The sequence below is a fragment of the Ictalurus furcatus genome, chromosome 27, assembly GCF_023375685.1.
Source record: "Ictalurus furcatus strain D&B chromosome 27, Billie_1.0, whole genome shotgun sequence".
Classification (NCBI taxonomy): domain Eukaryota; kingdom Metazoa; phylum Chordata; class Actinopteri; order Siluriformes; family Ictaluridae; genus Ictalurus; species Ictalurus furcatus.
Window position 1 is genome coordinate 2255781 of NC_071281.1, and position 27921 is coordinate 2283701.

Genomic DNA, 27921 nt, shown 5'->3' on the forward strand with positions numbered 1-27921 from the left:
AGAAGAGGACGGGTTCCATTTTGAGTCCACTCAAGGTTTCTTCCAAGTACATGGCTTCTTGGGGAGTTTTTCCTTGCCGTTGTCAGGTCTGTATATGCTTATAGTCAAATTTATAAGATTACTAAACCTGTTTCTAGACAAATTCCAAGCGTTACATTTTCTTATTGTGTTGGCAGATCATTTTGCTAAATGTAAGAATTTAGACAAATCTGATTACATTCAGGATCACTTGCTAAGATGAATGTGTGCAAGTTAAATTGAATTGAACTGACTTTATTTCCGTATATATATATATATATATATATATATATATATATATATATATATATATATATATATATATATATATATGTATATGTATATATATATGTATATATATATATATATGTGTGTATATATATATATATATGTGTGTATGTATATATATATATATATATATATATGTATGTATATATATATATATATGTATGTATATATATATATATATGTATATATATATATATGTATGTATATATATATATATGTGTATATATATATATATGTGTATATATATATATATGTGTATATATATATATATGTATGTATATATATATATATGTGTATATATATATATGTATGTGTATATATATATATATATATATATATATATATATATATATATATATATATATATATATATATATATATATGTATGTATGTATAATGAGGGCAGCATTAGATGTAATGGAATATAAACATTTCAGCAGGACGAGAGTTAAATTGATTGTTTGGGTCGAGGGGAGAATATGACTGTGCAACTGGGAATGATGTTTTTTGTGATCTCGTCAACCTGGTTAGCATAACGTGACAGATCTGGTGAGCCAGGAGTCACTGGAAATTGCACAAGACTTTGTAGGATGGTTAAAGAGGAGGTAGTGTACCTAGACTTTGTTTGATCTCGCTATACTGCACGTAGCATCTTCTCTCTGTAAGGATGTGCACTTTTATGCTCTTCTCCTTATGGACCATGTCTATGTGTCATTTTGCTCAGCTCAGGTCTGAAGTTGCGAGGTGAGTACATCTTCAAAGAACGTTAGGACTTTTAAGAGTAAAGCTGGACTACACTGCATTGTCAGTCGTGAAGTCCGTGTCGGACGTCTCACTTGGCGCATGACTAGCCTTCTGATGTTGTATATGGGGTTGAAGCAACTGTACATTACAACTTTAGATTTTTATCATCCTTATTTAACCTTCGCTTGTGTAATTCCATAACAGGCCCTTGATCCCTGTTGGGTATGTATCTGTGATATTATTATTATTATTATTATTATTATTATTATTATTGTTCAGATTATTTGGACCATATCCAGAAATAAGTCATATTGCATTGTAGAGTCGGTACTCCATGGATGTCTGTTATTCCTGATAATCCTCCTCCTTATTTTCCCAAACCAGTGTAAGTACTGCAAGCTACTCATTGCACAGAAAGTGTATTTTTGTCATCATTTCATTCTGTGCTTATGCAAAATGACCTATAAATCGTTCATCAGATGCGACGACTAGAATATGCAGTACAGCGAGTGGTGTTTGACACCAACACTCATGTTTTGGTCAGCGAGCGCGTGTTCTCTGTGTTTGCAGACAGTGGTCGGACTTTGAACGGGACCCAAAGGAATCGTCCTCCCACACACACACACATGAACATGCACACAATTTCAGGGCAGATTTCAAAATGTAAACAAAGTCATGGGGGGGAGCCTTATCTGTATGTGATCATAAAAATGTTTGTTTTCTTTATTATAATTTAAATTTTTTTTATTTAGCATGAATTGCCATCCATACTCCCTTTATAATGTTGTTCCTAAGGTACTCAGTTTGGTGCAGATCTGCATTCATCCCCCCTCCGGCATCCTGAAATGACTTTAATGCCACATAATTGAGTATACACCATTTGACCTCAATACGAACCAGAGTCACAGTCTCATGACTAAGCGGTGAAGACAGATGTGAGAAAATGTGGTATTTGCCAGTGTTTTCCACAGGTTTGTTGTAGTGGCTCCATCAGTGCTAAGAGTAGGAAGTGAGGAAAACATCCTGCTGGAGGCGTTTGGACTTTCTGAGCCTGTCGTCGTTACTCTCTCTGCGTACTCATATCCACGAAGCTCTCCACAATTGCTCCAGGGAACCGTCACCCTGAACGCAGATAATAATTACAGCGTCCTCAAAACCATAGTGGTAATCTTTTTTTTTTTTTCTGTAAAAAACATTTATATTATTATTTTAAAATGAGGATGACATCAAAGATGGTAGTTTTATATATGAGTATGTATAATATGAAGTTTGGGGCAGATAGAGGAAAGGAACAAACTAGCAGTGATTGAAACTAAACAAGCACAGTAGTTGGTGCCAGATGGGCTGGTTTGAGTGTTTCAGAAACTGCTGATCTCCTGGGATTTTCACACAGAACAGTCTCTACAGTTTACACAGAATGAGAGACAGTTCTGTGGGTGGAAACACGTTGTTGATGAATGGCCAGATTGGTTTGAGCTGCCAGGAAGGATACAGTAACTTTTATAGTACCTTTTTACAACCGTGGTGAGCACAAAACATTGAAACTTGAGGTGGATGAGCTACAACAGCAGTAGGCCACATCGGGTTCCACTCCTGTCAGCCAAGAACAGGAATCTGAGGCTATCATGGATATAGACGCACCCAAACTGGACGGCTAAAGATTAGAAAAAAAAATCACCTGGTCTTTTTCCAGTCTTCAAGTGGACAATTGATTTTATGCATTATGTTACTGCCACATGGTTTGCTGATTGGATAACTGCATAAATGGACAGCTATTCCTATTAAACCGGACGGTAGGTGTAATTTTATGGGGTGCAACAGAAGTCAAGTCAACTGGGTGAAGCTGGGGTGGATCTCCCGGCCTCTTTAAAGATTGGCACCAACTTCCACCCTATAGGCGTTCACAGCCATGGCAAATGGGATCAGTGTCCAGGTGATGTATAGGCAAAGTGATGAACTTCATCGAATGCAACCTCTGCAGCTAGTGATGACAAGAACTTGCTTGCATACTGAAGTTATGGATCTCCAGTATGGCATCTCTGGTAGAAATTAGTGAATACCTGAAACTGGTGAAGCTTCCTAATGGTTCTGGAATGAGGTCAGTCCTGCACCACCCGCATATTATACTTCTCCATGCATACACCTCCAGGGGGCAGGAAGTACCCTAAGAAAGTGACCGTTGTCAGATGGAACTGGAACTTGTCTGCCTTTAGATACAACCTGCATTAATGACAGCATTCTATTCCAGGCTAGATGAAACCAGGATAAAAAAAAAAAATCCACCTAATGCTAGGTTAGCTAGATGGTCAGATGAACCCCTGCTCCTGCAAAGCTGCCAGTGCTTGACGGAGATGGACAACACTTGAAAGCATGATTGTGGCTCTCAGAAGAATAATGTTCTTCAAAGCAGAACTTGAAGGCATTTAGACAAGTTACCATGGCTAAACAAAAGACACACCAGAACTGAATAATCAGGAATACCCCAAACTAGCAGTGAACTTGTATGATGATAACTGTGAAGCATTTTAGACCTAGGTTAGGTAAGAACATGTGAGCTAACTCCAGACAGAGTAAAGTTAATTCTTGATTTGTTTTGAACACTTTGTCAGATTCCCCGGAGTGACGTGTGGCAAGGGCAGACATATACACAGTATGTCCAGCTGCTTGCTAGATTTGGACACTTCCATAATGTTCAGTGCTTAATTAAAGTGTCCTTTTTGTCTGGTTACATCTTCATCCAGACCGACAAGCCCATCTACAACCCAGGAGACACAGGTAATTACTGTAACAATTACAGAACAAAGCATAAGTGAAACCCCTATTGTAATTGATTGTTTGCTGAAGTACAGGCAGGTCAATAAATATTTGGATGTTGACTTTCTACCATAGCATATTGAAGTTGAAATTAAATAATAAATATGATCTCAAAGTGCAGACTTTCAGCTTTAATTTATTAAGCCAATAAAAGGTTTCGAGTTGATTTTCAAGTGTGGCATTTGTTGTTAATTCTCAACATAAAGTCCAAAGTGCTGTTCTTGCCAGAGTGGCAAGCCAAAATTAGGTTGAAAAATCAAAACAAACCCATCAGAGAGATCACGAAAACATTAGGTTCGGCCAATTCAACTATTTGGTACTGTACATTCTTAAAACAAAACTGGTGAGCTCAGGAACACTAAAAGGCCTGGAAGAACACGACAGAAGAGTTCATTCCCTGGTGAGGAAAAACCTCCTCACAACAGTTGACCAGATCAACAACGCCCTCCAGGAGGTAGGTGTATCTATGTCAAGGTCAAGAATCAAGAGAAGAATTCACCAGAGTAAATACAGAGGGTTTTACAGTTCTGTAACTACATCCTGTGGACAGATGAGACAAAGATTAACTTATGCCAGAATGATGGGAAGAGAAGGGTGTGGAGAAGGGAAGGAACTGCTCCTGATCCAGAGCATACCACCTCATATTATGGTGTGGATGTGTATGGCTACCAATGGAACTATTGTGTATTATCTGCTCAGATTCAGCCAAATGCTTCAAAACTCATTGGATGGCACTTCACACTGCAGATGGACAATGATCCAAGCAAAGCAACCCAAGACTTTTTTTAAGGCAAAGAAATGGAACATACAGTAAAAGTCCAAAGCCGGTCACCTGACCTGAATCCAATTTAGAGTGCATTTCATTTGCTGAAGGCAAAAATTAAGGCTAAAAGCCGCAAGAACAAGCAAGGGAGCTGAAGAGGGTGACAGTAAAGGCCTGGCAGAGCTTCACCAACAAAGACACCCAGTGTCTGGTGATGTCCATGGCTTCCAGTCTCCAGTCAGTCATGGTATTTAAACAACAACAACAAAAAAAACCCAACAAATTTCATTCATGATTGTTAGTCCAATTACTTTCGGGTCACATATACAAAGTGCTGTAATTCAGGTGTACCGTTCACTCAGTTTGGATAACAGCTAAAATAACACAATAACTTAGTCAAACTATGTCTACACTACAGCTCAAGTCAAATTGTTCTACTTACAAACCCAGAACACGGATGGCAATGTGGTACATTGTGCAAAAATGTGTTGTTGTTTTTTTCATTTTGCTAAAATAATTCCTTTGTTTGTTTGTTTTCTTTTTACAGTGCGCTTCAGAGCCTTTGTCTCTAATCAAGAGTTTCAGGCTTTCAATAGCACGATTTCTGTTGAGATTCAGGTAAACCCCTAATGTAAACAATGTTCTTTTTGAAATACCATATTAGAACTTGTACAGTGTACACATTTTAGTAAATTCCTCCCCCCAGTACCAAATTGTGGCTGTTTTTAAAAAAAAATCTATTAAATTATTTATAAATGCTTTAATATATTGGGGGCAATAAGCATTGGTTATATAGTGAATATAGCAGAGCTTTCTTTTTTGGTAGTGAAGTTTTCGTGAAGCTGTAATATGATGGCAGTTAACTTCATTTTGGTGATCCTTGCTTTTTCAGAACTCTGATGAAATTACAGTCTATGCCGCGTCTGAGGTCAGAGCAGCAGACGGCATTTACTCCGACACTTATTCGCTCTTGGACATTGCCAAGTATGTATAGAAGTTGTGAGAGATACGTATTCATTTCTTCATCTTTTTTTTTTCTTTTACCTTAAACATTTTTATTGCTTTATAGAGAGGGCAACTGGAAGGTTGTTGCCAAATTTGACCAATGGAAAGAGAACACATATAGTGCAAATTTTGTGGTGAAGAAATATGGTATGTATACAGATTTGTTTTAATAAACTGGAGAAATTCAGGACCTGAAAAGTGCTGAAGTGTAGTATAATATTGCATGAATTTACCAGCAAAATGGATTTAAGATTAAGCGCTCTGTTTGCGTGGTCATGGCACATGCGCAAGAACAAGGCCAAAGATCAGTGCACTGTAATGTTTTTGGTATCCTCAGTGCAGGTGGCAACGTGGCACGAATGTGAAAAGGCTTTGGAAGAAATAAGTATTCAACACATTAACATATTTCCAATGCAGACACAGTAACACTACATAGCTAAATAAATTGTAATATTGCAATCCATGAAAAAAAGTTATGAGGCGCACGGTGGCTTAGTGGTTAGCACGTTCGGCTCACACCTCCGGGGTTCAAGTCCCGCTGGGGCCGTGTGTGTGGAGTTTGCATGTTCTCCCCGTGCTGTGGGGGTTTCCTCCGGGTACTCCGGTTTCCTCCCCCAGTCCAAAGACATGCATGGTAGGCTGATTGGCATGTCCAAAGTGTCCGTAGTGTATGAATGGGTGTGTGAGTGTGTATGTGATTGTGCCCTGCGATGGACTGGCACCCTGTCCAGGGTGTACCCCGCCTTGTGCCCATGCTCCCTGGGATAGGCTCCAGGTTTCCTGTGACTCTGAAAAGGATAAAGCGGAAGAAGATGGATGGATGGATGGAAAAAAGTTATGTACAATAATAGTGGAATGGCACAGGAAACAAGTATCGAACACACTAACTGACAATTATTTTTAAAAACTACTTTTTATATAATTCAAGATGCTTCCTGTACGAAGAATCTGTAGGAACATTTTAAGAGTTGAGAAATCTGTCAGTAACCAGCGCGACTGCTATGCTATTCAACAATCTTGTTGTGAAGGTCTTAGGAGATGTTTCTTGTTTGACAATTTATTTGTTTGCTTGCATATTTTGTAAATACTGGTCTATTGAGCCTACATAATGTAGTTTGAAGATGTTTTGCTATGTTGTTGACGACAACCCTCTTGCTTTGTTGGTCCTAGAGCTCCCAGCATTCAATGTCACACTGATACCGGAAAAGTCCCATCTGAGTTTAGAAGATAAAGACTTTGTGGTGAAGGTGTATGCCAAGTAAGGAAAAAAATATCAGTTATCCCCCCTGCTCTTGGTAGCAAACAGCATAACTGATATTTTTTTGTTTTTGTTTCTCTACAGAAAAAGTTTTGAGTTAAGTTGAAGTGAGCTATAAACATAACAGATGAGTGCTTAGTCAGCTTATCCTTCAAACTGTGGGCGAGTTTTCAAATCAAAATAGAGAATTAAGTGCAGGATAAAATAGATTATATCCCACGTATAACTTGTGATTTCATGATGTCAATTTAATATCTTTGTGCACACAATAAATCAATGGAACATATAAAAAAAAATTCCAAGATGGTGAATTATGAGGGTGGAATGGCCTTATATTGTTAAATTGAACCAAATCTGTGGTGATTGGTATTTTATATTGTGTGTGTATGTATGTTTCTTTCGGACTAAAACCGATGTGTCACTTTTTATTTATTAATTTTTTAAAAACTATTTTCAGCCAAAGTATTCTGGTGACATGCCTAATAAAAATAGGTAATCGATATTATATAGTTAAGTTGAACATACGTTTATAGAGTTTGTTTCACGTTAAGGAACGGAAAATAAATCTCTGTTTACTATGACAGAAAGTGAGAGCGCCATATCAGAACATATTTCAAGCAGAAGGCATAAACCACCTGCGCAACTGTCAATCATTCCAGATTCACATGTTGGCCCATATCTGAACAGTTGAGGTTTAAGTCTTGGTCAAGCACTCAGCTGTGGCGACTGCTAGAAATGAGATTTAATCCAATACAGTCGGCTATGTAAGTGTAAGTTAGTACAACATGATTATTTTAAACGATTTTCTTTCTCAGTAGCTTCTCATATCTTTCCTCAGATATGTGTACGGTGAGAAAGTGGACGGTGTCGCGTATGTGGTGTTTGGAATAGAGGACGATGGATTGAATGTGCGACTCTCATTTCTGAAGCCAGTAAAAAATGTGAGTGAAATATAAAGGTACTGTATAGGACCTGATTAAGGAGAGACAAAGTAAAGATAGAAATTGAAACATTTCCTCCACCTTATCAAATGTCCAGTTTTAACATTGAGGTATATGTTGGTATAACAATATATCCCCCCCACCCCCCACCCCAAGATTTTCTTCCTCAGAATTTCATCTAGACGTGTTAAACAGCTTAAACATGGCACCACCAAATTTTTAGGTGAGCGAAAGTATAGGAACACGTAGCCTTAAAGTAAGTAGCACTTAATATTTGGTTCCATATCTATTACTTGCAATAATTACATGAAGCCAGTGACCCACTGACATCACCAAATTGTTGCTTTTTTTTCTTTCTTTGTGTTGCTTATCCAGGCTTGTACCACAGCTTTTTTCAGTTGTTGTTTGTTTTGGAGGGCTTCTCCCTTCAGTCTCCTCTTCAGGAGGTGAAATTCTGCTCAACTGGGTTAAGGTCTGGTGATTGTCTTGGCCAGTCTAAAACCTTCCACTTTTTCCTCCTGATAAAATCCTTTGTTGAGTTGGCAGTGTGTTTTGGGTCATTGTCTTGCTGTATGATGAATTTCCTCCCAATTAGATTGGATGCATTTTCCTGTAAATCAGCAGAGAGAATGTTTCTGTAAACTTCTGAATTCCTTCTGCTCCTACCATCATGCATACATCATCAATAAAGAGTAGTGAACCCGTTCCAGAAGCACTGTTGTTTTGGGGTTTTTCTTCAAGCTCTTACAAAGTTTCTGTCATCAGCTGCTGTTGTTTTCCGTGGCCAATCTCTTCCGTGTCCGGTTGTTAGTACATCAGCGGTTTCTTTCTTTTTCAGGATATTCCAAATTGTTGTATTGGCTGTGCCCAATGCTTGTGCCATGGCCCTGATCGATTTTCTCTTTTTTTCTCAGCTTAAATACAGTATCTGCCTGTTCTCCCATAGACAGCTCTCTGGTCTCCATGTTGGTTTATCCACAACAATCAATCTAACAGGACACACCTGGACAACAAGAAACACCTGTCAGTCACATGTTCCAATATTTATTAGCACTTGAAAACTCAGTGGGTTCAAACAAAAGGTGCCATGTTCTAAGTTGTTTAACCCATCTAGATGTCAATATCAGGAAATGAAAAATTCTGATCCATCATCTCATATTCATCTTTTGATCTCAAATCCAAATGTCTTCCGTGTGTGTGTGTGTGTGAGAGAGAGACGAAGTCTTCATTCATGCATTACCTTTGTTTGCTGTTTGTCTAAACACCACACTCTTGCAGCTGGATGGTGGGAATGCCACACTGACCATTGATGAGCTTAAGAAAGCGTATCCTGATATTAATGATTTGGATGGCTTGTCCATATATATCAAAGCTTCTGTGGTGACCAGCACAGGTAGAATTCCTTTGTTTCCTAATATCACTCTATGGGCCATATTTAGAGCTGGCAAAAGATACAGCTATAGATACACATGCTTAACTTGATTTTTGACCATTCATATGAATAAAGTTATCTGAGTGTATGCAGTATTTACACTGACCTTTACAGCACTTGGCAGGTGCCCTTATCCTTCTAAAATTACTTAGTAAGCTCCATCCCAAATTAGATATTTACTAAAATGGAGAATTTAGAGAATGTGAGGGTTAGTACAGCTAAGGGTTCCCCCCCCCCCCATTTCTTTTCAGAGTAGGTTTAGTGCTCATTTAATTGTTTATGGCTGTATTCAGAGGTGGCCATGTAAGTCAGTATTGTAAAAGTTTCAAAAATCAAAGCGCACGACAAACAGCGTTATCGACTCCCAAAAGAAGGAACCGATTCTGAACGACTGAAACGAGTCGTTAGTGATTCCAGACTTACTTTCTGTACTAACCTACGTAGGTTTGTAACAAAAAGCCCCGCCTCTGGTCTACATCAGCTTGGTCTGCTCACGAACAGACGGAGCTGAAACTCGTTATGGTAGTGGGCGTTTCCTTTTTACACACGCTGACAGAGGTAGACCAATCACAGCAGAGTATGCTCTCTGAAAGGAGGAGTTTAGAACGAATCCTTTAGAATGGATCATTTAAGAGTCGTTTGTGACTAGGGGGAAAAAAGGTAATGCTGCAATTTAAATTATGAGCATGTTAAAGTGTTTTTTGACCTTAGATGCATGTAAATCTATTGTATGAGACATTTAAAACAAAATTAGGCACGTTTCAAAACCATAATAGGTGCACTTTAAACCCAAAAACATTTGGGGATAGAAAATGCGGACTGAAGAAGCAGACTGGGGAGTTTATAAAATAGCACTTGATCCAGTACATCTTATTAATTTGCATGAAGGACTAGCGTGCCAGAAATTGTGAAGTTTAGGCCCAGTTAAAGTGCTTGTTTTAAGGACAATGCTCTAGGCACAACGCCTGCCCTGGCAAATTTGAGACACCATCCTGAAATCCAGCTTAACACCTGCAAAGTGTGAGGCTTGATGCAGAGACCTTTCCCCACATAAATATTGACGTATCTTTTTAAACCTGAGGCTATTTAACAAACTTGAGGTTACATGAAATAAATGCAAACATACCCTATTCCCAAGATGTCTCCTAATGTATGTTCGTGAACTGTTGTTTTTCAGGAAGTGACCTCGTGGAGGCATCAAAGTCGGGCATCAAAATTGTCTTAGCACCATATGTGCTTGCTATCGAAGACACGTCAAGGTTTTATAAAGCGGGCCTACCTTTTGACTTGACGGTAATGCATACATGATAATCAACATATAGAGAATTTAACTGCATTACCATTACAGTTTAAATGGTTGTCTTTTGTGTCTCAGGTTACGGTTCGCCACCACGATGGCGCCCCGGCCCCGAACGTTCCGGTTAAAATCAACTTCTTGTCTACTCCTGTCACAGTGCACAGCGGCACCATCAGAGTGTCCCTTAACCTGCCATGTGGCTTTGGCAACAAGATTATAAAAGTGAGTCTCAAACACACATTATGTGAATGTTATACAGTCCAGGGCTAAGTGTATTAAGTGACTTCCAATTAGCCTCAACTAGAGATGGGCACTCGCACCATTAAAACAAATTTAGTTGGTTTTATTTCCTGCTCAGAACTTACACGACAGACAACAATTGGCAAAGTTTCGAGTCGTGTTAATGTGAAAATATGCTTTATATAGTCCTTGACATGGAAGTGAGCTTGGCCGAGTAAGTTATCTAGAATTCAGAGGAGGGCGCCCTCTGTTTGCATGGCAGTGAACTGTCCTGGGCACATGTGACACATATCAGTATTTGTGATGATCTTTTCTAGAACACATTGAGTATCTTTATATATCTTATGTGTCTCATATTTGCTTGTTACTCATCACTGCAGGTAAAAACAGTAGTCCCAGGTTTGAAGCCGGAGCAGCAGGCGAAAGCCAAATGGTTGGTGGAGATGTTCGAAACTTTATTCTTTAGAGAACCGAACCATCTTTACATCAAAGTAGACAAGGATGCGGCGAAAGCAGGGGAGACTTTAGATTTCCAACTGCACCTCAGCGTCACCTCCAACATGGAAACAGACTACTCTGGGCAGGTTACATATACCGTGAGTCACACGTCATTCCCTGTGCTCTTACTGTTTAGTGTGCTCAGTAAAGGCTGCATGATTTCTGTCCAACACTATTGAACACTTTAAACTCCCGACTTTTCCAACTCCAATTCATTAAGAACACGAGACCCTGATTTCTTAAGATCCCAAATGAAAACAAGAGCAAAGGAATAATAAGCATACCATTTAAAAAAAATTAACTAATAAATAAATAAATAAATAAATAAATTTATAATTTTATTATTATTATTATTTTTAAAATAAGCATGTAATACAATGACATTGAACTAAGCGGCTCTAACTAAGCATTTCAAAAACTTTCAGGGAAAAGAAAAATCTTTTTACTAATAGTAAATAGATTTAATCATTTTCATGACTAGATAATTGCATGTTAATTCCTATTAAAGTGACTAGTGAGTGTGCATAAAGTAACTGTATTAATTGAACATTATGTTTTGCTCCCTCCATCACTCTTTATTCCCTGTACTGTCTAGGTGTTGAACAAGGGAAAGATCATTCGTGTGGGCAGGGTGAACGTAACAGAGGATGAAGTGACTAATGTTACCCTGCTGCTGACTTCAGACATGCTTCCTGCGTTCCGCTTCGTGGCGTACTACATTAAGTCATTGCAATATGGAGAAGAGGTGGTGGCCGATTCCGTTTTGGTGAATGTGGAGAGCCATTGTTTGGGATCGGTGAGTCAGTTTGCCTTAGAGTCTCTCATGCGCTGTTTACTACTTTGTCATTCAGTTGTACAAGCAAAGAGCAAAGCTCTTGGGGGCATGCTGTTCTAGGAAAATAATCAATGATGGGGTTGGTGCGCTGCACTACTGGTGCACAGAGGAGTTACTGCACTGTTACAGAATGTCCCAAGATTCTTCTTGTATCCCTGTGATTTATTAATGAATAAGTTATGCTATTTATTCGTTTTTGTTGCTTATTTAGTTCTCAAACCAGAATGTGCAAGCTCCTCTGTCCTTAAAGACTTTCCCGTGGTGGAAAACTTCTTGAATGTTACGAAGTGCTGACTCGTTCATTAAAGGTTAAATATAAACGTCTCCTTACAGAAAACGTCAATGATTAGATGTTTTTCTTGGCTAAATAACATGCTTGTTTTTTTGTTTTAAAAAAAAATCTGTTTATATGTAGTGTCCACCATATGAATCCCTGTTACTACAGGAACTACAGTAAATAAAACTGTGATTTGCCTTACTGCTGGCAGTGCTGTCAGAGATATATTTTTACATTTATGGCATTTGGCAGACCTGCTGAGAAGGTCTGCTGTCATTATGTGGTACAAGAGCGGCCTCTGGAGGTGAAGTAAAAACGATCACACCAATTTTGTTGTCTTATTTGAAGTGTTTTTTAAATTCATTTTGGATGTCTCTATTTTTATTTGCAATTCGGAGTGTTCCTTTTAGGTTCAGTTTGGATGTGATGTATATCTTTTTTTTACTTTAATATTTATTAATAGTTAATGCATATTAATATTTATACATTATTTAATTTTAAACAGTACATTTTTCATGGTACAGTCGGTAATGTTTATTTTTGTAATGAAATTCAGCAATATTTGACTTTGAGTGCTGTGTTTTCATTCAGTATAAATTTTTTTAAAAAAACAATCAGTTGATTCATCGGTCATCGGCAGGCACAGCACTGTCCAACTTCGTTATCGTTCGACCTCTACAAAGAACAGTTGTTTTCTGTGAAATTACCTATTAACCTTGTTAGGTCACAGTCAGTAATTGCTTCAACATAATGTTTGCGTGTTGTAGCTCCAAGTTGAACCGTTGAGGGGCGAGGTGAAGGACTCCTATTCGCCAGGCGACAGCTTTAGCTTTCAAGTTAGGGGCGACCCCGGAGCAAAGGTCAGCCTGGTCGCCGTAGACAACACCGTTTTCCTGCTGAATAAGAACCGCCTGACGCAGAAGAAGGTGATTTGCACTGTCCTTCAGTAAATGCATTAGCAATGCTTGTTGTGCTATAATAATATACGTCCTTGCAGTGATTAATTCGTAATTTATTCGAGACTGCTGATGAATCACTGTTATGATTCTGCCACTAATATAGTTGTGTACCACCAGATTTGGGATATGCTGGGACAGGGGGATTTGGGCTGCTCTGCAGGTGGAGGACACAGCAGCACTGGTGTGTTCCTGGATGCAGGCCTGATTTTTCAGTCAAACTTACTACAATCAACCAATTCATACGGTACTTTTTTAATTTTTTTTATTTTAATATAACTTTTTTTTGGCATGTCACATTGAATGTGCAGCATGTGTACAGAGTGTGAATTGTGTAATATGTTTTAATGCATGTGGTGGATAACTTGTCATATTTTGCACAAATGTGGTGGGCACTGCAATCCCTGTTAGTGATTGTTAGCGTGGTTACAGTAAATTATGAAGCGAATAAGGAAATGTTACCACAAAACACAGCTATATATTATATAATATTATCTTTTCGTACGCTATTTTCCAGACCTGGTTCCTTCTAGTTTGTTCTCCATTATAGAAAGAGATTCTTTCATTTAAAAAAAAAAAATGTTCTGTATATTTCCAAACAAGTCAAATACTTGATGGATTGAAAAATGAACAAAATGTTTATCAGTGCTGTTGCACTATTTGGTGAATAAAATAGCACGATGAAGCTACATCACTCCAGTTCAAAAGTGATCTCAATTCCAGATTTACGGAGGAATGTTGGATGGATTGTAATAACATTTACCTTTTAATTAGAAATACCGTGCTACTGGAAGCTCAGGAGGAGGCGCTCTGCTGAAAAACTGCATCTCCGGGACCAGCTTGGTGAGTTGTTTGTTTGTTTGTTTGTTTGCACTAAATGCAATACTGATCATTTCATAAAGGTTTTAGGATCCTTTAGCTTCAAATATACATTCAGTTTTTAAAAAAAACAAAACAAAAATAACTACTGTTTTAAAGAAACCCTTGGAAATTTTACTTCATATTCACATTTAATGGATAGGAAACCTGATGTGGCTGTACACAGTGGTGACTGACTTTGTGTTTGTGTGTCTGATTAGTGAAATCCTATTCCGAGCAGTTTCTACGGCGATGCTGCTCTGACGGCATGAGGGAGATTCCCATGCCGTATTCGTGCCGCCGGCGTGCTCTTTACATCGCTGAGGACTGGAACTGCGTGATGGCTTTTCTGCAGTGTTGCAGCAAGTACAGGGGCGAAGAGCTGGGCGTCGTCACCCCACCGCTGCCCACCACTCCAGAGCCACCCTTGCCCACCACTCCAGAGCCACCCTTGCCCATGATAGAACATGTACCCCAATACATTCCTGGGGGTATCTGTTCCCATCTTCACATTTTTCACATTGATATTCTCTTAAATTTCATTTAAAATTCTCTTCTGTTAAATTCCCTAATCGGACTGGTCTTTACGAATGTTCCTAACAGCAGCTTCGACTGTAGTTTCAGCTGTAATTCAAATCGTAGGTTTGATATTAACGTGATTATTCAGTTCGTTCAAGTGTACAATCTGCATAACTTGAGACTAATAATAAACATATTTATATATACATGGTGCCCTCCAATAATATTGGCACCCTTTGTAAATATGAGCAAAGAAGGCTGTGGGTTTCAAATCAGGGGACTGGGATGGCCATGGCCTGACCTTGATTTTCACTTTGTAATTTGTCTATTTCAATATACCATCAGTGTTAACAGTGTAATTATTTCACATTTCCTGATGTTCTGACCATTTTATATTGTCATGATGAGCCACCTCAGCAGTACACTCACCTAGTTCTTAAAACGCTTGATCACTTGTTAATCGCTAATGGTTTAATCACCAACTTTTCTAATCTTTCAGGCTATCCTGTCCTTGGTGTCATCCCTCCTCCTTATGGTCATGGTGTTCCTGCCCATGGTTTTGTTCCTGCTGGTGATATTCATCCTGGTGGAATTTATCCTTTTGGTGCTACTTCTGCTTTCGGTGGTTATGGTGCTGGTCCTGGTCCTGTCAGTGGTTTTGGTCCTGCTGCTGGTTCTGTCGGTCCTCTCGTTCCTGGTGGTGTCGGTGCTGGTCATACCGGTCCTGTCGGTGGTTATGGGGCTGGTAGTGTCGGTGTCAGTGCTGGTCCTGCCGGTCCTCTCATTTTACCTGTTATTGGTGCCGCTTATAGTACTGATGGTCTCACACTAGGTGAGAGAGGAATGCTCACATCTAGGGTGAGCGATGAGTACTATGACAGGCTAGACGATATTTATGTACGCACCAAGTTCTTTGAGTCCTGGCTGTGGACAGAGGTCCAACTTCCTGGAGCACCTGGGCCAGATGGGTAAGCGTGATTTAAAAAAAAAAAAAAAGTGTTTTTTTTTTTTTATGGTAACATAAGTCTAAATAATTGTATATGCTTTTAACCCACTGTTTATCTCTCCTCATTTAAAACAGAAACCATTTGATATTTTTCTTGTATATTGTTTTTAAATCCACTGAAGTCACAAAAATATAGTGTCAGGGCCACCTTAGTCATTCAGATTGACAAAAATGGCCAGAGAAGGAAGAAAACTGCTGTGGCAGCTACGACATGGCAGTTACGACTCCAAGTAGTCGTAGAGCCATTATTATATATGTTTTATTTGCTGTATACATTTGGTTTATTGTCTCATTTAATTCTAATTAAATGATTAAAAGTCATGTAAAAATAAATCCCAGTCAGTTTTGGTACAGAAAATCACAATCGTCATTAATGGACAAAAAAAAGCACAAGAAGGAGATTATCAAGATCAAACAAGCATCCAGAGAAACTAGAATACACAGTTTCTGTCCTTCATTCTTTTTACTAATATCCTAAGGTTTTTCACCTTATTTACTGTATATTGTTGCCAATCTTTAAAATTCATTGTAAATGCATGTGAAAACCCTACATAGGAGCGTACCATATTTACCTTTTCAGATTGGCTGTTGCGCCAGTGGCGTCAGTTCTCCCAGACAGCATCACTCAGTGGGGGATTTTGGGCATTAGTGCTTCATCTAGTACAGGTATCAATTTCTCTACCTCTTCCTGTCTGTTTTTCTGTCTGTTTGTTCATATAGCTGTCTTTTTATGTTATCATTTAGCAACAGCGATTTGATGTTAAGATGGATTTTTTGCGCACGTGTAGGTTTTTGTGTCGCCGAGCCGTTCAACGTCCGAGCGTGGAAGCCGTTCTTCATCAACCTACGTCTTCCTCGAACCGCAGCCAGAAACGAACACGTTGAGGTCAAGGCCGTGCTGCACAACTACTTGAGCAAGGACCTGAAGGTAGCTTTAGTGCACAGTGTGCTGTACCATGGTTTTTGATATCACTGCCATATTTCACGGAAAAAGCAGCCACATGCTATATTTAACACGCCGGCCATTGGCTGTTTGTGTGTAGGTACTGGTGATCCTGGCAAAGACGGAGGACATGTGCAGTGTGGCGTTTACTGAGGATCATAAGCAGGAGGTCTTGGTGCAAGCTCGCTCCTCAGTGCTCATCCCCTACACCGTAATCCCGCTCCGAACAGGAGAACTCCCCCTGCAGGTCACTGCCGTGTCTCGTAGCTTTACCGGACGGGATGCAGTCCGTAAATCTCTCCGTGTGGTGGTGAGGGCTGATGTTAAATTTTAAAATGATCGAAATCAAGTTGGTTCTTATTGGCCAATATATAGATCAATATTCAGTATTTTGTGTTGTGCATTGTGTCGTTTATCTGCATCATATAGATATTTTTCAAATAACTGCTTTCGCTAGAAGAAATGAAGCTAGTATATAGCAACTGTGTTTTTCTTTTCTTGCTGTAGTTGGAAGGCATTCAGAAGATGGATGTGAGGAGTTTTGTGTTGAATCCTGCTGAGAATGGAGACAATAGTGAGACCACTTCCTGTTGCCTTCATTTAATAAGAGTCATGAGAATTAATATGGACCTGGTGTGTGCATGTGTGTGTTTGGCCCTCAGATGGAATCCAGCTGATTCGTGTAGATAAAGCTAAACTGAGTTCGGTGGTTCCCAACACTGTTCCAGAAACATTTGTCAACGTCAGAGGTAAAATAATAGGTTACTTCCTAGCTTGACTGACTTTTCTGAGCATTTTAATTTCCTTTCATTACTGTGTGTTTAGGTAATTTGCTGGCCGACAGCATTGACAACGCCATCAATAAGGACTCGCTGGCGGCGCTGATCCGGATGCCCGGAGGGTGTGTGGAGCAGAACCTAGCTAGCATCACACTGCCGATCATCGCGGCTCACTATCTGGACCGCAGCTCACAATGGGATAGTGTGGGATTTCAGCGCAGAGAGGACGCCATAACCTACATTAAGATCGGTAACATGGATAGATGGTGTAAATCTAATGTCACTCAAATTCTAGTCATGTAAGAAGTGCACAACTCAAAAGCTAGCTAAACAAGAAGCCATGCTCAATTGATTTGAGTCAAGTTCACTTTTGATACTCTGGGGCAGAAATGCTGCTATGATTGGTCCCACACAACCCCTCTTTTCTTCTAGAAATGGACCTTGATCTCATTCGAAATAGAACTTCAAAAAAATGGTGGAGACATATATATGAGGTTAACGGTGCAGTAGTCATTGAAAATAAAAATTCTTAGTACTGAAATTATTCTGGGAAATATCTGGAACAAGCTGTGGTTTCAGTACAGGTGTATTATGCAGGTAATAAAACCCTTTTGGAAAACTGCATTACGAACCACGGGGCTTGGTTGTGTTCACATGGGCCTCCTGTCAATCATTTTATAGAGACTCCTCACTCCACCCCAATCCCAGTCTGTTTGGAAAGAAAATAAAATTATATATATATATATATATATATATATATATATATATATATATATATATATATATATATATATATATAAAATCAGTAAGCTCCCAACGCTGCCAGTTCATTCTCCTCTGAGCAAAAAAACACCCCCTCAACTACAAGAAATGCAGTATTTGGATCTTCTCTCAAACAACACTAGCAGAACACTTGGTATTTACACCTTGGTATTTATCCCCTCGTGAGGTAATATTATCTTCCCTAATGCAGTACAACAATCTTTTGAAGTAATAAATAAGCAGGCTACATCATTGAAAGTGATGTCATGACAGTCGAAAGCCGTAATGGAACTCTGCTGGCCACTGTAGATTTCAGGTGCACATGTGAGCTTTGTGCACATGGACGGGCTCAAGGAGTGAAAATATCGCTCCCGGTGTTGTTGAACATCACCTGCTTAAAATCTAGAGACTTGATCTTGATAAAATTGACAAATCTTGATTCATAAAAAAGCATTCCTATGCAAAGATAAATCAACAAAGCTTTGAACCATTAAAGAAAATTTATTGCTGTACATATTAGTTTATTTATGTCAGCTGTAGATGTAGCTACCGTTAAAATTAATTTTGTGATCTCTGCCATTTTGGTTTATTTCGATTGAGATCGATGTCTCTTTCTAGAAGGAAGATTCTGTTTACTTCTAATAATAATAATAATAAACAGTAATCTATCCATGCTTCTGTCTCAGGCTATGAGAACCAGCTTCATTATCGTAAAGCAGATGACTCTTATCCACCGTATAGAAACGAAGGAACCAGCACCTGGTATTTATACAATTTATATAATACACTGATCAGCCATAACATTAAAACCACCTGCCTAATATTGTATAGGTCCCCCTTGTGCCACCAAAACAGGTCTGACCTGTCGAGGCAAGACCTCTGAAGGTGTGATGAGGTATCTGGCACCAAGATGTTAGCTGCAGATTGTTTAAGTCCTATATGTTCGTCCGTGGATTGGACTTGCTTGTCCAGTAACTCGCACAGATGCTTGATCGTATTGAGATCTGGGGAATTTGGAGGCCAAGTCAACAGCGTGAATTCTTTGTTATATTCCGCAAAACATTCTTGAACAATTTTGCAGTTTGGCAAGGAGCATTATCCTGCTGAAAGAGGCCGCTGCCATTCAGGAATACCACTACCATGAAGGGGTGTACTTGGTCTGCAACAATGTTTATGTTGGTGGTACGTGTCAAAAGAACATCTACAAGAAAAGGTTTTCCAGCAGAACATTGCCCTGAGCATCACACTGCCTCTGCTGCCTTGCTTTTTTCCCCATAGTGCATCCTGGTGCCATCTCTTCCCCAGGTAAGCAACGCACACGCACCTGGCTGTCCACACGATGTAAAAGAAAACGTGATTGATCAGATCAAGCCACCTTCTTCCATTGCTCCATGGTCCAGTTCTGACGCTCACATGCTCATTGTAGGTGCTTTCAGCGGTGGACAGGGGTCAGCATGGGCACTCCGACTGGTCTGCGTCTTGCATAGACTGTGATGCACTGTGTTCTGACTCCTTTCTATCATAGCCATCATTAACCGTTATGCTACAGAAGCGCTTCTGTGGGATCGGACCAGGCATGCTAGCCTTCGCTCCCCACGTGAATCAATGAGCATTGGGCGCCCATGACCCTGTCGCAGGTTCAGCGGTTGTCCTTCCTTGGACCAATTTGGTAGGTATTAACCACTGCATTATGGGAACACCCCACAAGACCTGCCATTTTGGAGATGCTCAGACCCAGTTGTCTAGCCATCACAATTTGGCCCTTGTCAAATTTTTCCGCTTCCAACACGTCAACTTCGAAAACTGACTGTTCACGTGCTGCCTAATATATCCCACCCCTTGACAGGTGCCATTGCATTGAGATAATCAATGTTATTCACTTCACCTGTCAGTGGTTTTAATGTTATAACTGATACTGGTGTATGTGGGATATAGTATTTAGTCCTGTGAATCTAACCCTGCTCCTTTAAACTAATCTTCCTCCTCTGACTTTCACAGGATCACAGCGTTTGTGGTGAAGGTGTTCTCCATGGCTTATCCATTCATCACAGTGGATGAGCAGCACATATGTGGCCCGCTGCGTTACCTGCTCCAGCACAAGCAGCTCTCATCTGGAGTATTCAAGGAGGACAACCCGGTCTCTGAAACCCACATGACGGTGAGAGGATAGACTCGATGAAGACACGTACAGGATGACCGACACGTTAACCACGTAGGAAAATTCTGTGCAGTATGTAGGTGGATCCAGAACAGTTTCTTAACGCAAGGGTATGAAAGGTGGTAGTTCTAGTTTTCTGGCCAACATCCTCCACTCCACATGATCCTCTGGGAAACTGTCAGAAAAATAAGACTTGCCTGACTTTATACTGTATGTTGATACTGTGTGCTGTGCATGAACCAGACTGGTTTTGTAAACACATTCCACGATACTTTTTAAAATACCTTTCTACAACTGCAGTTCGTTTAATTAAGAACCATGTCGTTTGGAACTAGAGGTGTTATCAGGACTGTTCTATTTCCCATCTGCCCTTTCCCACATGCTCCTGAAGGAATTCTGTATACCCTGTATACCCAAAGCACAAGTCTCAGGGCTCAGTGCTCGCAGAAATGAAGTGCTCTTGCATGCAACAGTTTCTGTGCTCCATCTTAGTGTACGTGCAATTCAAAGCACCTTGCAACTGTTATATACAGTCCCCTCTGAAAGTCCTGGAACAACAAGACCAATTTTTTTGTTTTTGCTATACGTTGAAGACATTTGGGTTTGAGATCAGATGATGAATATGGGATGGTAGATCAGAGTTTCAGCTTTCATTTCCTGATATTCACATCTAGATGTTTTAAACAACTGTTAGGTGAGCAAAAGTATTGGAACAGATAAACGTAACGTAAATAATATTTAATATTTTATCGAATATCCCGTTCTTACAATAAACTCTTCATGCTGACATCACTAAACTGTTGCATTCTTCTTTTGTGTTGCTTTTCCAGGCCTTGTACCTCGGTTTCTTTCTTCCGTTGTTTGTTTGGGAGGGGGAGTTTCTCCCTTCAGTCACCTCTTCAGGAGGTGAAATGCTGCTCAATTGGATTAGGGTCTGGTGATTTGACTTGGCCAGTATTAAAACCTTCCACTTTTTCCTCCTGATAAAGTCCCTTTGTTGTGTTTGCAGTGCTTTTTGGGTCGTTGTCTTGCTGCATGATGAAGTTTCTCCCAATTAGATTGGATGCATTTCTTTTTAAATTGGCAGACAGAATGTTTCTGAAAATTTTTGAACACATTCTGCTGCTACCATCATGAGTTCCATCATCAATAAAGATTAGTGAGAATGTTCCAGAAGCAGCCATGCAAGCCCAAGCCATGACACTACCTCCACCATGTTTCACAGATGAGCTTGTATGTTTTTGATCATGAACAGATCCTTTCTTTCTCCAATCTGGCTTTCTGATTCTTACTGCTGATGAGCAGTTTGCATCTTGCGATATGGCTTCGATATTTCTGCACTCTAAATCTTCTTCAAATGGAAGATTGTGATACCTTCACCCCTGCCCTGTGGAGATTGTTGGTGATGTCACTGACTGTTGTTTTGGGGTTTTTCTTCACAGCTCTTACATCAGCTGCTGTTCTTTTCCTTGGCGGCACATTCGGTGTCAGTACACCAGTAGTTTCTTTCTTTTCCTGGGCATTCCAAATTGTTGTATTGGCCATGCCCAATGTTTGTCCCTCTTTCCTCAGCTTCAAAACGGCTTTCTTTTCTCCCATAGACAGCTCACTGATCTTCATGCTGGCTTGTCCTTTTTAACAACAAACAAAAGTCTTCACAGGTGAAATTGAAGGCTAAAACCAAGAGTTTCTTCCTTGATGTTCAGAGATATTAATTGTTTAAACAAAATCAATCTAACAGGACACACCTGGGTAACAAGAAACACCCGTCAGTCACACGTTCCAATATTTGTACTCACTTACAAACAGGTGGTCTGATACAAAATGTCCTATGTTCTAACATGTAAATATCAGAAAATAAAAGCTGAAATTCTGATATATCTTCTCATTCATCTTTACAACTCAAACCCAATGTCTTCGGTGTGCAGGGTAAAAATAAAAACAAAAAAAAAGTTCACTGTGCCAGTACTTTAGGAGGGAACTGAAGCTCCTAGAGATTTCCATTATGCATAGAAATGCATGAAATCTGGCATTAGAGCTCCATGTCTTGTGCTCTCCATGGCATAAGTCTCAAACAAGGACGTTGACATTATTTTCAATGCAACTGATTGTCTTAATGAACTTTAAATAATGGATTGTTTTTGTAATATTAGATTAAATGAAGGCAGGCTTTGATTGTAAGTGCAGCGACAGGTGCCAAAATTCATATGACTAATGAATTTAGATTAGAATTTACAGTATGTGTTACATCAAATATAACTGGTAATGGACATGGCTTTGGATGTACTGACTGCGTATGTCTCTGTGTGTGTGTGTGTGTGTGTGTGTAGGGAGGTCTTCAGGGTGCTGAATCCAAGGCAACTCTGACTGCGTTTGTACTGATTGCATTGGCTGAAGCTAAGAGTATCACTACTTGCCATCAAGAACTGTACCCGGAGGTAACACACACACACACACACACACATTTTAATTACTATCCTTGTGAGGATCTTCCATTGATATAATTATTAATATAGCTAATTAATGATACAACCTAAACCTCAATAGGAAACCTTTTAGGGTTTAAAAAAAATAATAAAACCTGCAGTATTTGTTTAAAAAAAACAATGTGAATGTCCTCACAATGGCAAAACTGTCAGAGATTCCTATTTTTGTGGGAATATATGGTCCCCTACCAGGATATAAAAACATGCCAACAAACACACACCCAGCATCCTTTCTATTATTATGATTTGGAAGAGTTAAACACTGCTTTCATTCTGTTCTCCTCTAACAACTGATGATACTGGTCGTACATTTTAGACCTCTGGATGCTGTTCGATCACTGTTCTTTTGCAGGTGAGGTTCAGAAGAGCAGGAAACTATCTGCAAGACCGATATCAACAGCTGCGCAGGCCGTATTCCGTCGCGATTGCATGTTATGCACTGGCTGTGAGCAATCAGGGCTACTTGAAGAGTGTGTTGATGAAATCGGCATCACCAGGTACTCTCAGCCACACCTGGTTACATACGGTAGCTGCACTTAGTTTAGCATCAAGTCTACACAGTTGCTGTTGGCATAATTTGTACAATGTGATGCAAAATCTTAGTCAGTTAATAAAACGTGTTAACTGGATTTTGGCTAGACTGGTATAATAATGATGATGTTATAATGATGATAATAATGATAATGATGATTGGTGATATTTCACCAATCATATATAAGGAGCTTTACCTGAACGTTTTCTCTGTCTCCCTTTTGATTTCAGATCGAACACACTGGCCGGATGCAGACAACCCGTTATTCACGCTGGAGGCGACGGGTTACGCACTGCTAGCCCTGCTTAAAGGCGGCCATGTTAAGGAGGCAGCCGCTCCGTTCAAGTGGCTGAATCAGCAGCGAGAAGTCGGGGGAGGATACGGATCCACACAGGTATCAATTACTAATGAATTTTATAGTCATATCTGGTTGAGTTTTCCAGCAGCTAGATTTTCTTGTATATCTGTAGAAGTTATAACGTAGTGAAGCACGGTGGTGGTAGCATCATGTTTTGGGGATTCTGTTCCTTTAAAGAGGGGACACTTATTAACTTATAAACTTACCATTTAGGAATACCAAGCCATGGATCTAGCATTGCAGGTCCCACTTTTCAGTGTGTCGGATCGGATGTGACCAATTTCCTTCCTTCTCTCTTAGTCCACCATGGTGGTACTGCAGGCTCTGTCAGAGTACCTCGTAAAGAACCCCCCTCCAGCTCACATGATCCTGAATGTGACACTCAGGGTTCCCAGTAGCTCAGATATTCATTGGGCCTTCACCAAAAAACTGGCTCATGTGGCACGTTCCTCTAAGGTCAGTGTTCCCTGCCTTCCTCTGCTTGGAAATAAGGTGTTAGAGGTTAACTGATTTTTACTTATTATTATTATTATTATTATTATTATTATTATTGTAATTAACTATTTACTAATGAAATAACTAGGATTAACAAAATTTGTTTATACTTGCTTCTTATTTCAAACTAACAGCTATAATGTCTTTATTTTCATTAAACCAAATAGCTTTTAGCGTAGTGTGTTCTTCCTGCATTGTTTTTTCTATATGCCACTTTTTTTGTGTCACACAGGTGCCTGTAGATCAGGACTTCACAGTGGTGGCCTCAGGAAATGGTCAGGGGATACTGGAGGTATGTTCTACAACACCCTGACAATCCATTTATTGGCTGCATTATTTTCAAAATGTTTGATATTTCTTTCTTTGTCTCAATCTGCAGGTGGTAACGGTGTACAACGAGTTACCTGATGTACATGAGAACAGCTCCTGTAACGGATTTGATTTGAACGTTTCCATTAGCGAGAGCAACGGTCCGTCTCCCCTTAATTAGACCTTCAGTTGCTGTCTATATACAGCATCATTAGTTGGGAACCCTGTAGAAACAGGTTTTGTCAGAGTGTTATATAAACATTTTGTGTGTTACAGAGAAGCCTCCAGCAGAAGTAGAGAAGGTGTATAAACTTGGCATCAGTGTAAGGTAAGAAATTAACTCCTACATGGTGAATACATAAGGAGCACTGTGGTACTGTATTCATTAGAGCATGTTTTGCCCAATCAGAGCTCTGGCGCAGCGTCAGGTGCGCATGGCTGTGCTGGACATCAGCCTGCCTACTGGCTTTGAACCAGAAAACTCGGACCTGGAGCTGGTGAGAAACTGAATATAGAATCTGTAGGGCTGAAGATTCCACACATAATAATATAAAGGATAATATAAAGGACTGCCTAACTGCAAATCACCTTAATCATCCAAAAACACGACAGCTAGATCAAAAACAAGACCAAAAATGCGACAGCAAAAATAAAAAATGCGACAGCAAAAATAAAAAAATGCGACAGCAAGATAAAAAATGCGACCGCTAGATCAAAAACGAGACAGCAACATCACAGCAAGAATCAAAAACGAGACCGCAACATCAGAAACAAGACCAAAAATGCGACAGCAAAAATAAACAATGCGACAGCAAAAATAAAAAATGCGACAAGATAAAAAATGCGACCGCTAGATCAAAAACGATACAGCAACATCAAAAACGAAACAGCAACATCACAGCAAGAATCAAAAACAAGACTGCAACATCAAAAACAAGACCAAAAATGCGACAGCAAAAATAAAAAATGCGACAGCAAAAATAAAAAAATGCAACAGCAAGATAAAAAATGCGACCGCTAGATCAAAAACGATATAGCAACATCAAAAACGAGACAGCAATATCACAGCAAGAATCAAAGACGAGACCGCAACATCACAAACAAGACCAGAAATGCGACAGCAAAAATAAAAAATGCGACAGCAAGATCAAAAATGCGACCGCAACATCACACCAAGAATCAAAAACGTGCCTGCTAGATCAAGAACGAGACCGCAAAATCAAAAACGCGAAAGCAACATAAAAAAAAGACCAAAATTGCCACAGCAAAGATGAAAAACACAACAAAATCAAAAACACAACCATTTGTTATAACAACATTAAGCTCGTCAACGCTGTGTGTTTGTGTATCCACAGCTGATCAACTCTGTGGATCGCTACATTAGCAATTTCCAAGTTGTAGATAATCTGAGCGATCGAGGATCTCTCATCATTCATCTGTTCAAGGTAACATGGAGGGCTATGTGCTGCTGAGGCTCGTCTCCGTTTAGTAAAACACTGCATTAATAACGTACTCCGTGTACACGTTACCTGCGTTCAGGTGTCCAACAAAGAGGCAGACGTCATCTCGTTCAGGCTGAACCAAAAGTTTAAAGTGAGCCTCCTGCAACCGTCTACAGTCACTGTATACCAGTATTACAACACAGGTAACACACACCAGCGAACATTTACACATCTTTCCGCATTTCTGTGGATGTTTAATTCCCTTCTGACTGTGTGGGTGTTTTCAGATAAACGTTGCAGCAGGTTCTACACTCCACCAGAGGACAAAGAGCAGCTCAGTCAGATCTGCAAAGACAACATTTGCCGCTGCACACAGGGTGAGCAATATGAGCAAAAGTTTGTGAACACCTGACCGTCATGCCCACGCACGCCTTCCCAAAACTGTTGGTAGAATAGATGACGGTCGAGGTCATGCTATAATGTACGTGTACGACAGGGTGAATAACCTCTAATACAACCTCTGAAACTGACTCTTCAGGCGACTGCTGTGTTTTGAAGACCAGCGCTCAGACGGTCGCGGCGAGAAAGAAGGCTGCGTGCGGCGGAACCCACCACGGTAACCGTTACACGTTAGCTTCATGCTAGCTGATTTCCGACCAACTGGAATAACTGTGTTTAATGCATGTGCTCTGTTTGCCAGTGTTTAAGGCCAGAGTGTCGAGCGTCAGTGCGAGCCAGTATGACCGATATGAGCTGGAGATTCTGCAGGTCATAAAAGAAGGTGTGTTTTTCTGCAAATATATTGTGTGTGTAATGTCGTGTTGCGTTTGGTCTGTTAGTTTAATCTGTGTGTGTGTGCGCAGGCGCCGAGGTCGGCCTCAAAGAAAAGGACACGCGGGTGTTTCTTTCTCATGCTGGCTGCAGGACGGGGCTTAATCTGCTCACGGGGCACGACTACCTCATCATCGGCCCATCCTCTGACGTTTGGCAAGCAGGCAGCGACAAGAACGGGTAACACGTTCGACAAGTTAGCTACACAAAGCTACACACTGACGTGCACGTACAGTACATACTACTAGACATGTGGAAGTGTACGTATAATAAATATTTATTTTATGCACTGTATGTGCGTAAAATAAAAAACTGATGCAAAGAACAGACTGTGTTTCCTGGAATCGAAATCACTTTCCTTATACGTTTTAATGTCATGCTTCCTTCTGCGCACGTTAAGGACGTGTGCTGACTCGAACGTTTTTTCGTAGTGCGCACTTGACTCAATATCGTTTCTCTTTTCTCACTTTTAGTTACACGTACACTCTGGGGAAGGACACTTGGGTGGAGAACTGGCCGTCAGGCTCGTGTGACAAATGCGCAGAGCTGGACGATTTGAGCGCAGAATTGCAGAACCCTGGCTGCCAGACCTGAGAAACAACACACACACAGTAGAATTCAAAAATCTGTCCGTGTAAACCTTGTTACACAATGTTATGTGTAAATTTAAATCTTATATTCTTTTCATTTGTCAATTTTATTCACTGCATCCGTATGACCGTATCATTTGGGTTTTAGCAAGTTTGTTTGTTTGTGCAAATTATTCACTCTATTCTCTATCTTTTTGTTTTGTCTGTTTTCTGTTAACCTCGCCTTTGTTACGACGAGGGTTCTTCCGAATTAAAAATAAAGATCGAGTCGATTATGTCACGCTTGTTATAACACCTATATAACATTATGGACCACATAGCACTGGTATTTCCTGGCTCATAATTTAGGTTTTAGATTAATAGTGCCTCGTTCACGTATACGTAGCGTGTACGTTGTGAGAGGTTTTCCGAATCAGAAGCCTAGAAACTCGCATGTACATACACCAACTTAGGGTAAAAAAATGAATAAATAAAGCTTTATATTAGC

General features: G+C 39.9%; 1 protein-coding gene across 1 annotated transcript; it reads left to right on the forward strand.

The window, feature by feature from the left end:
• Positions 1–906: 906 nt before the first annotated feature.
• Positions 907–27711, forward strand: LOC128602751 (complement C3). The gene is made up of 43 exons (XM_053616737.1): positions 907–1050; positions 1255–1272; positions 1373–1435; positions 2010–2214; positions 3660–3825; positions 5175–5245; positions 5520–5611; positions 5697–5779; positions 6803–6890; positions 7729–7831; positions 9110–9224; positions 10441–10556; positions 10639–10782; positions 11181–11396; positions 11894–12094; positions 13178–13336; positions 13487–13613; positions 14141–14209; positions 14446–14715; positions 15243–15711; positions 16330–16415; positions 16538–16677; positions 16793–17002; positions 17200–17266; positions 17355–17441; positions 17518–17721; positions 18920–18995; positions 20232–20391; positions 22722–22829; positions 23230–23374; positions 23640–23803; positions 24068–24223; positions 24495–24554; positions 24642–24732; positions 24848–24899; positions 24981–25068; positions 25927–26016; positions 26111–26216; positions 26301–26390; positions 26552–26629; positions 26714–26794; positions 26877–27024; positions 27318–27711. The coding sequence occupies exons 1-43, from the start codon at positions 974–976 to the stop codon at positions 27436–27438; spliced, it is 5460 nt and encodes a 1819-aa protein (XP_053472712.1). The 5' UTR covers positions 907–973; the 3' UTR covers positions 27439–27711.
• Positions 27712–27921: the final 210 nt, after the last annotated feature.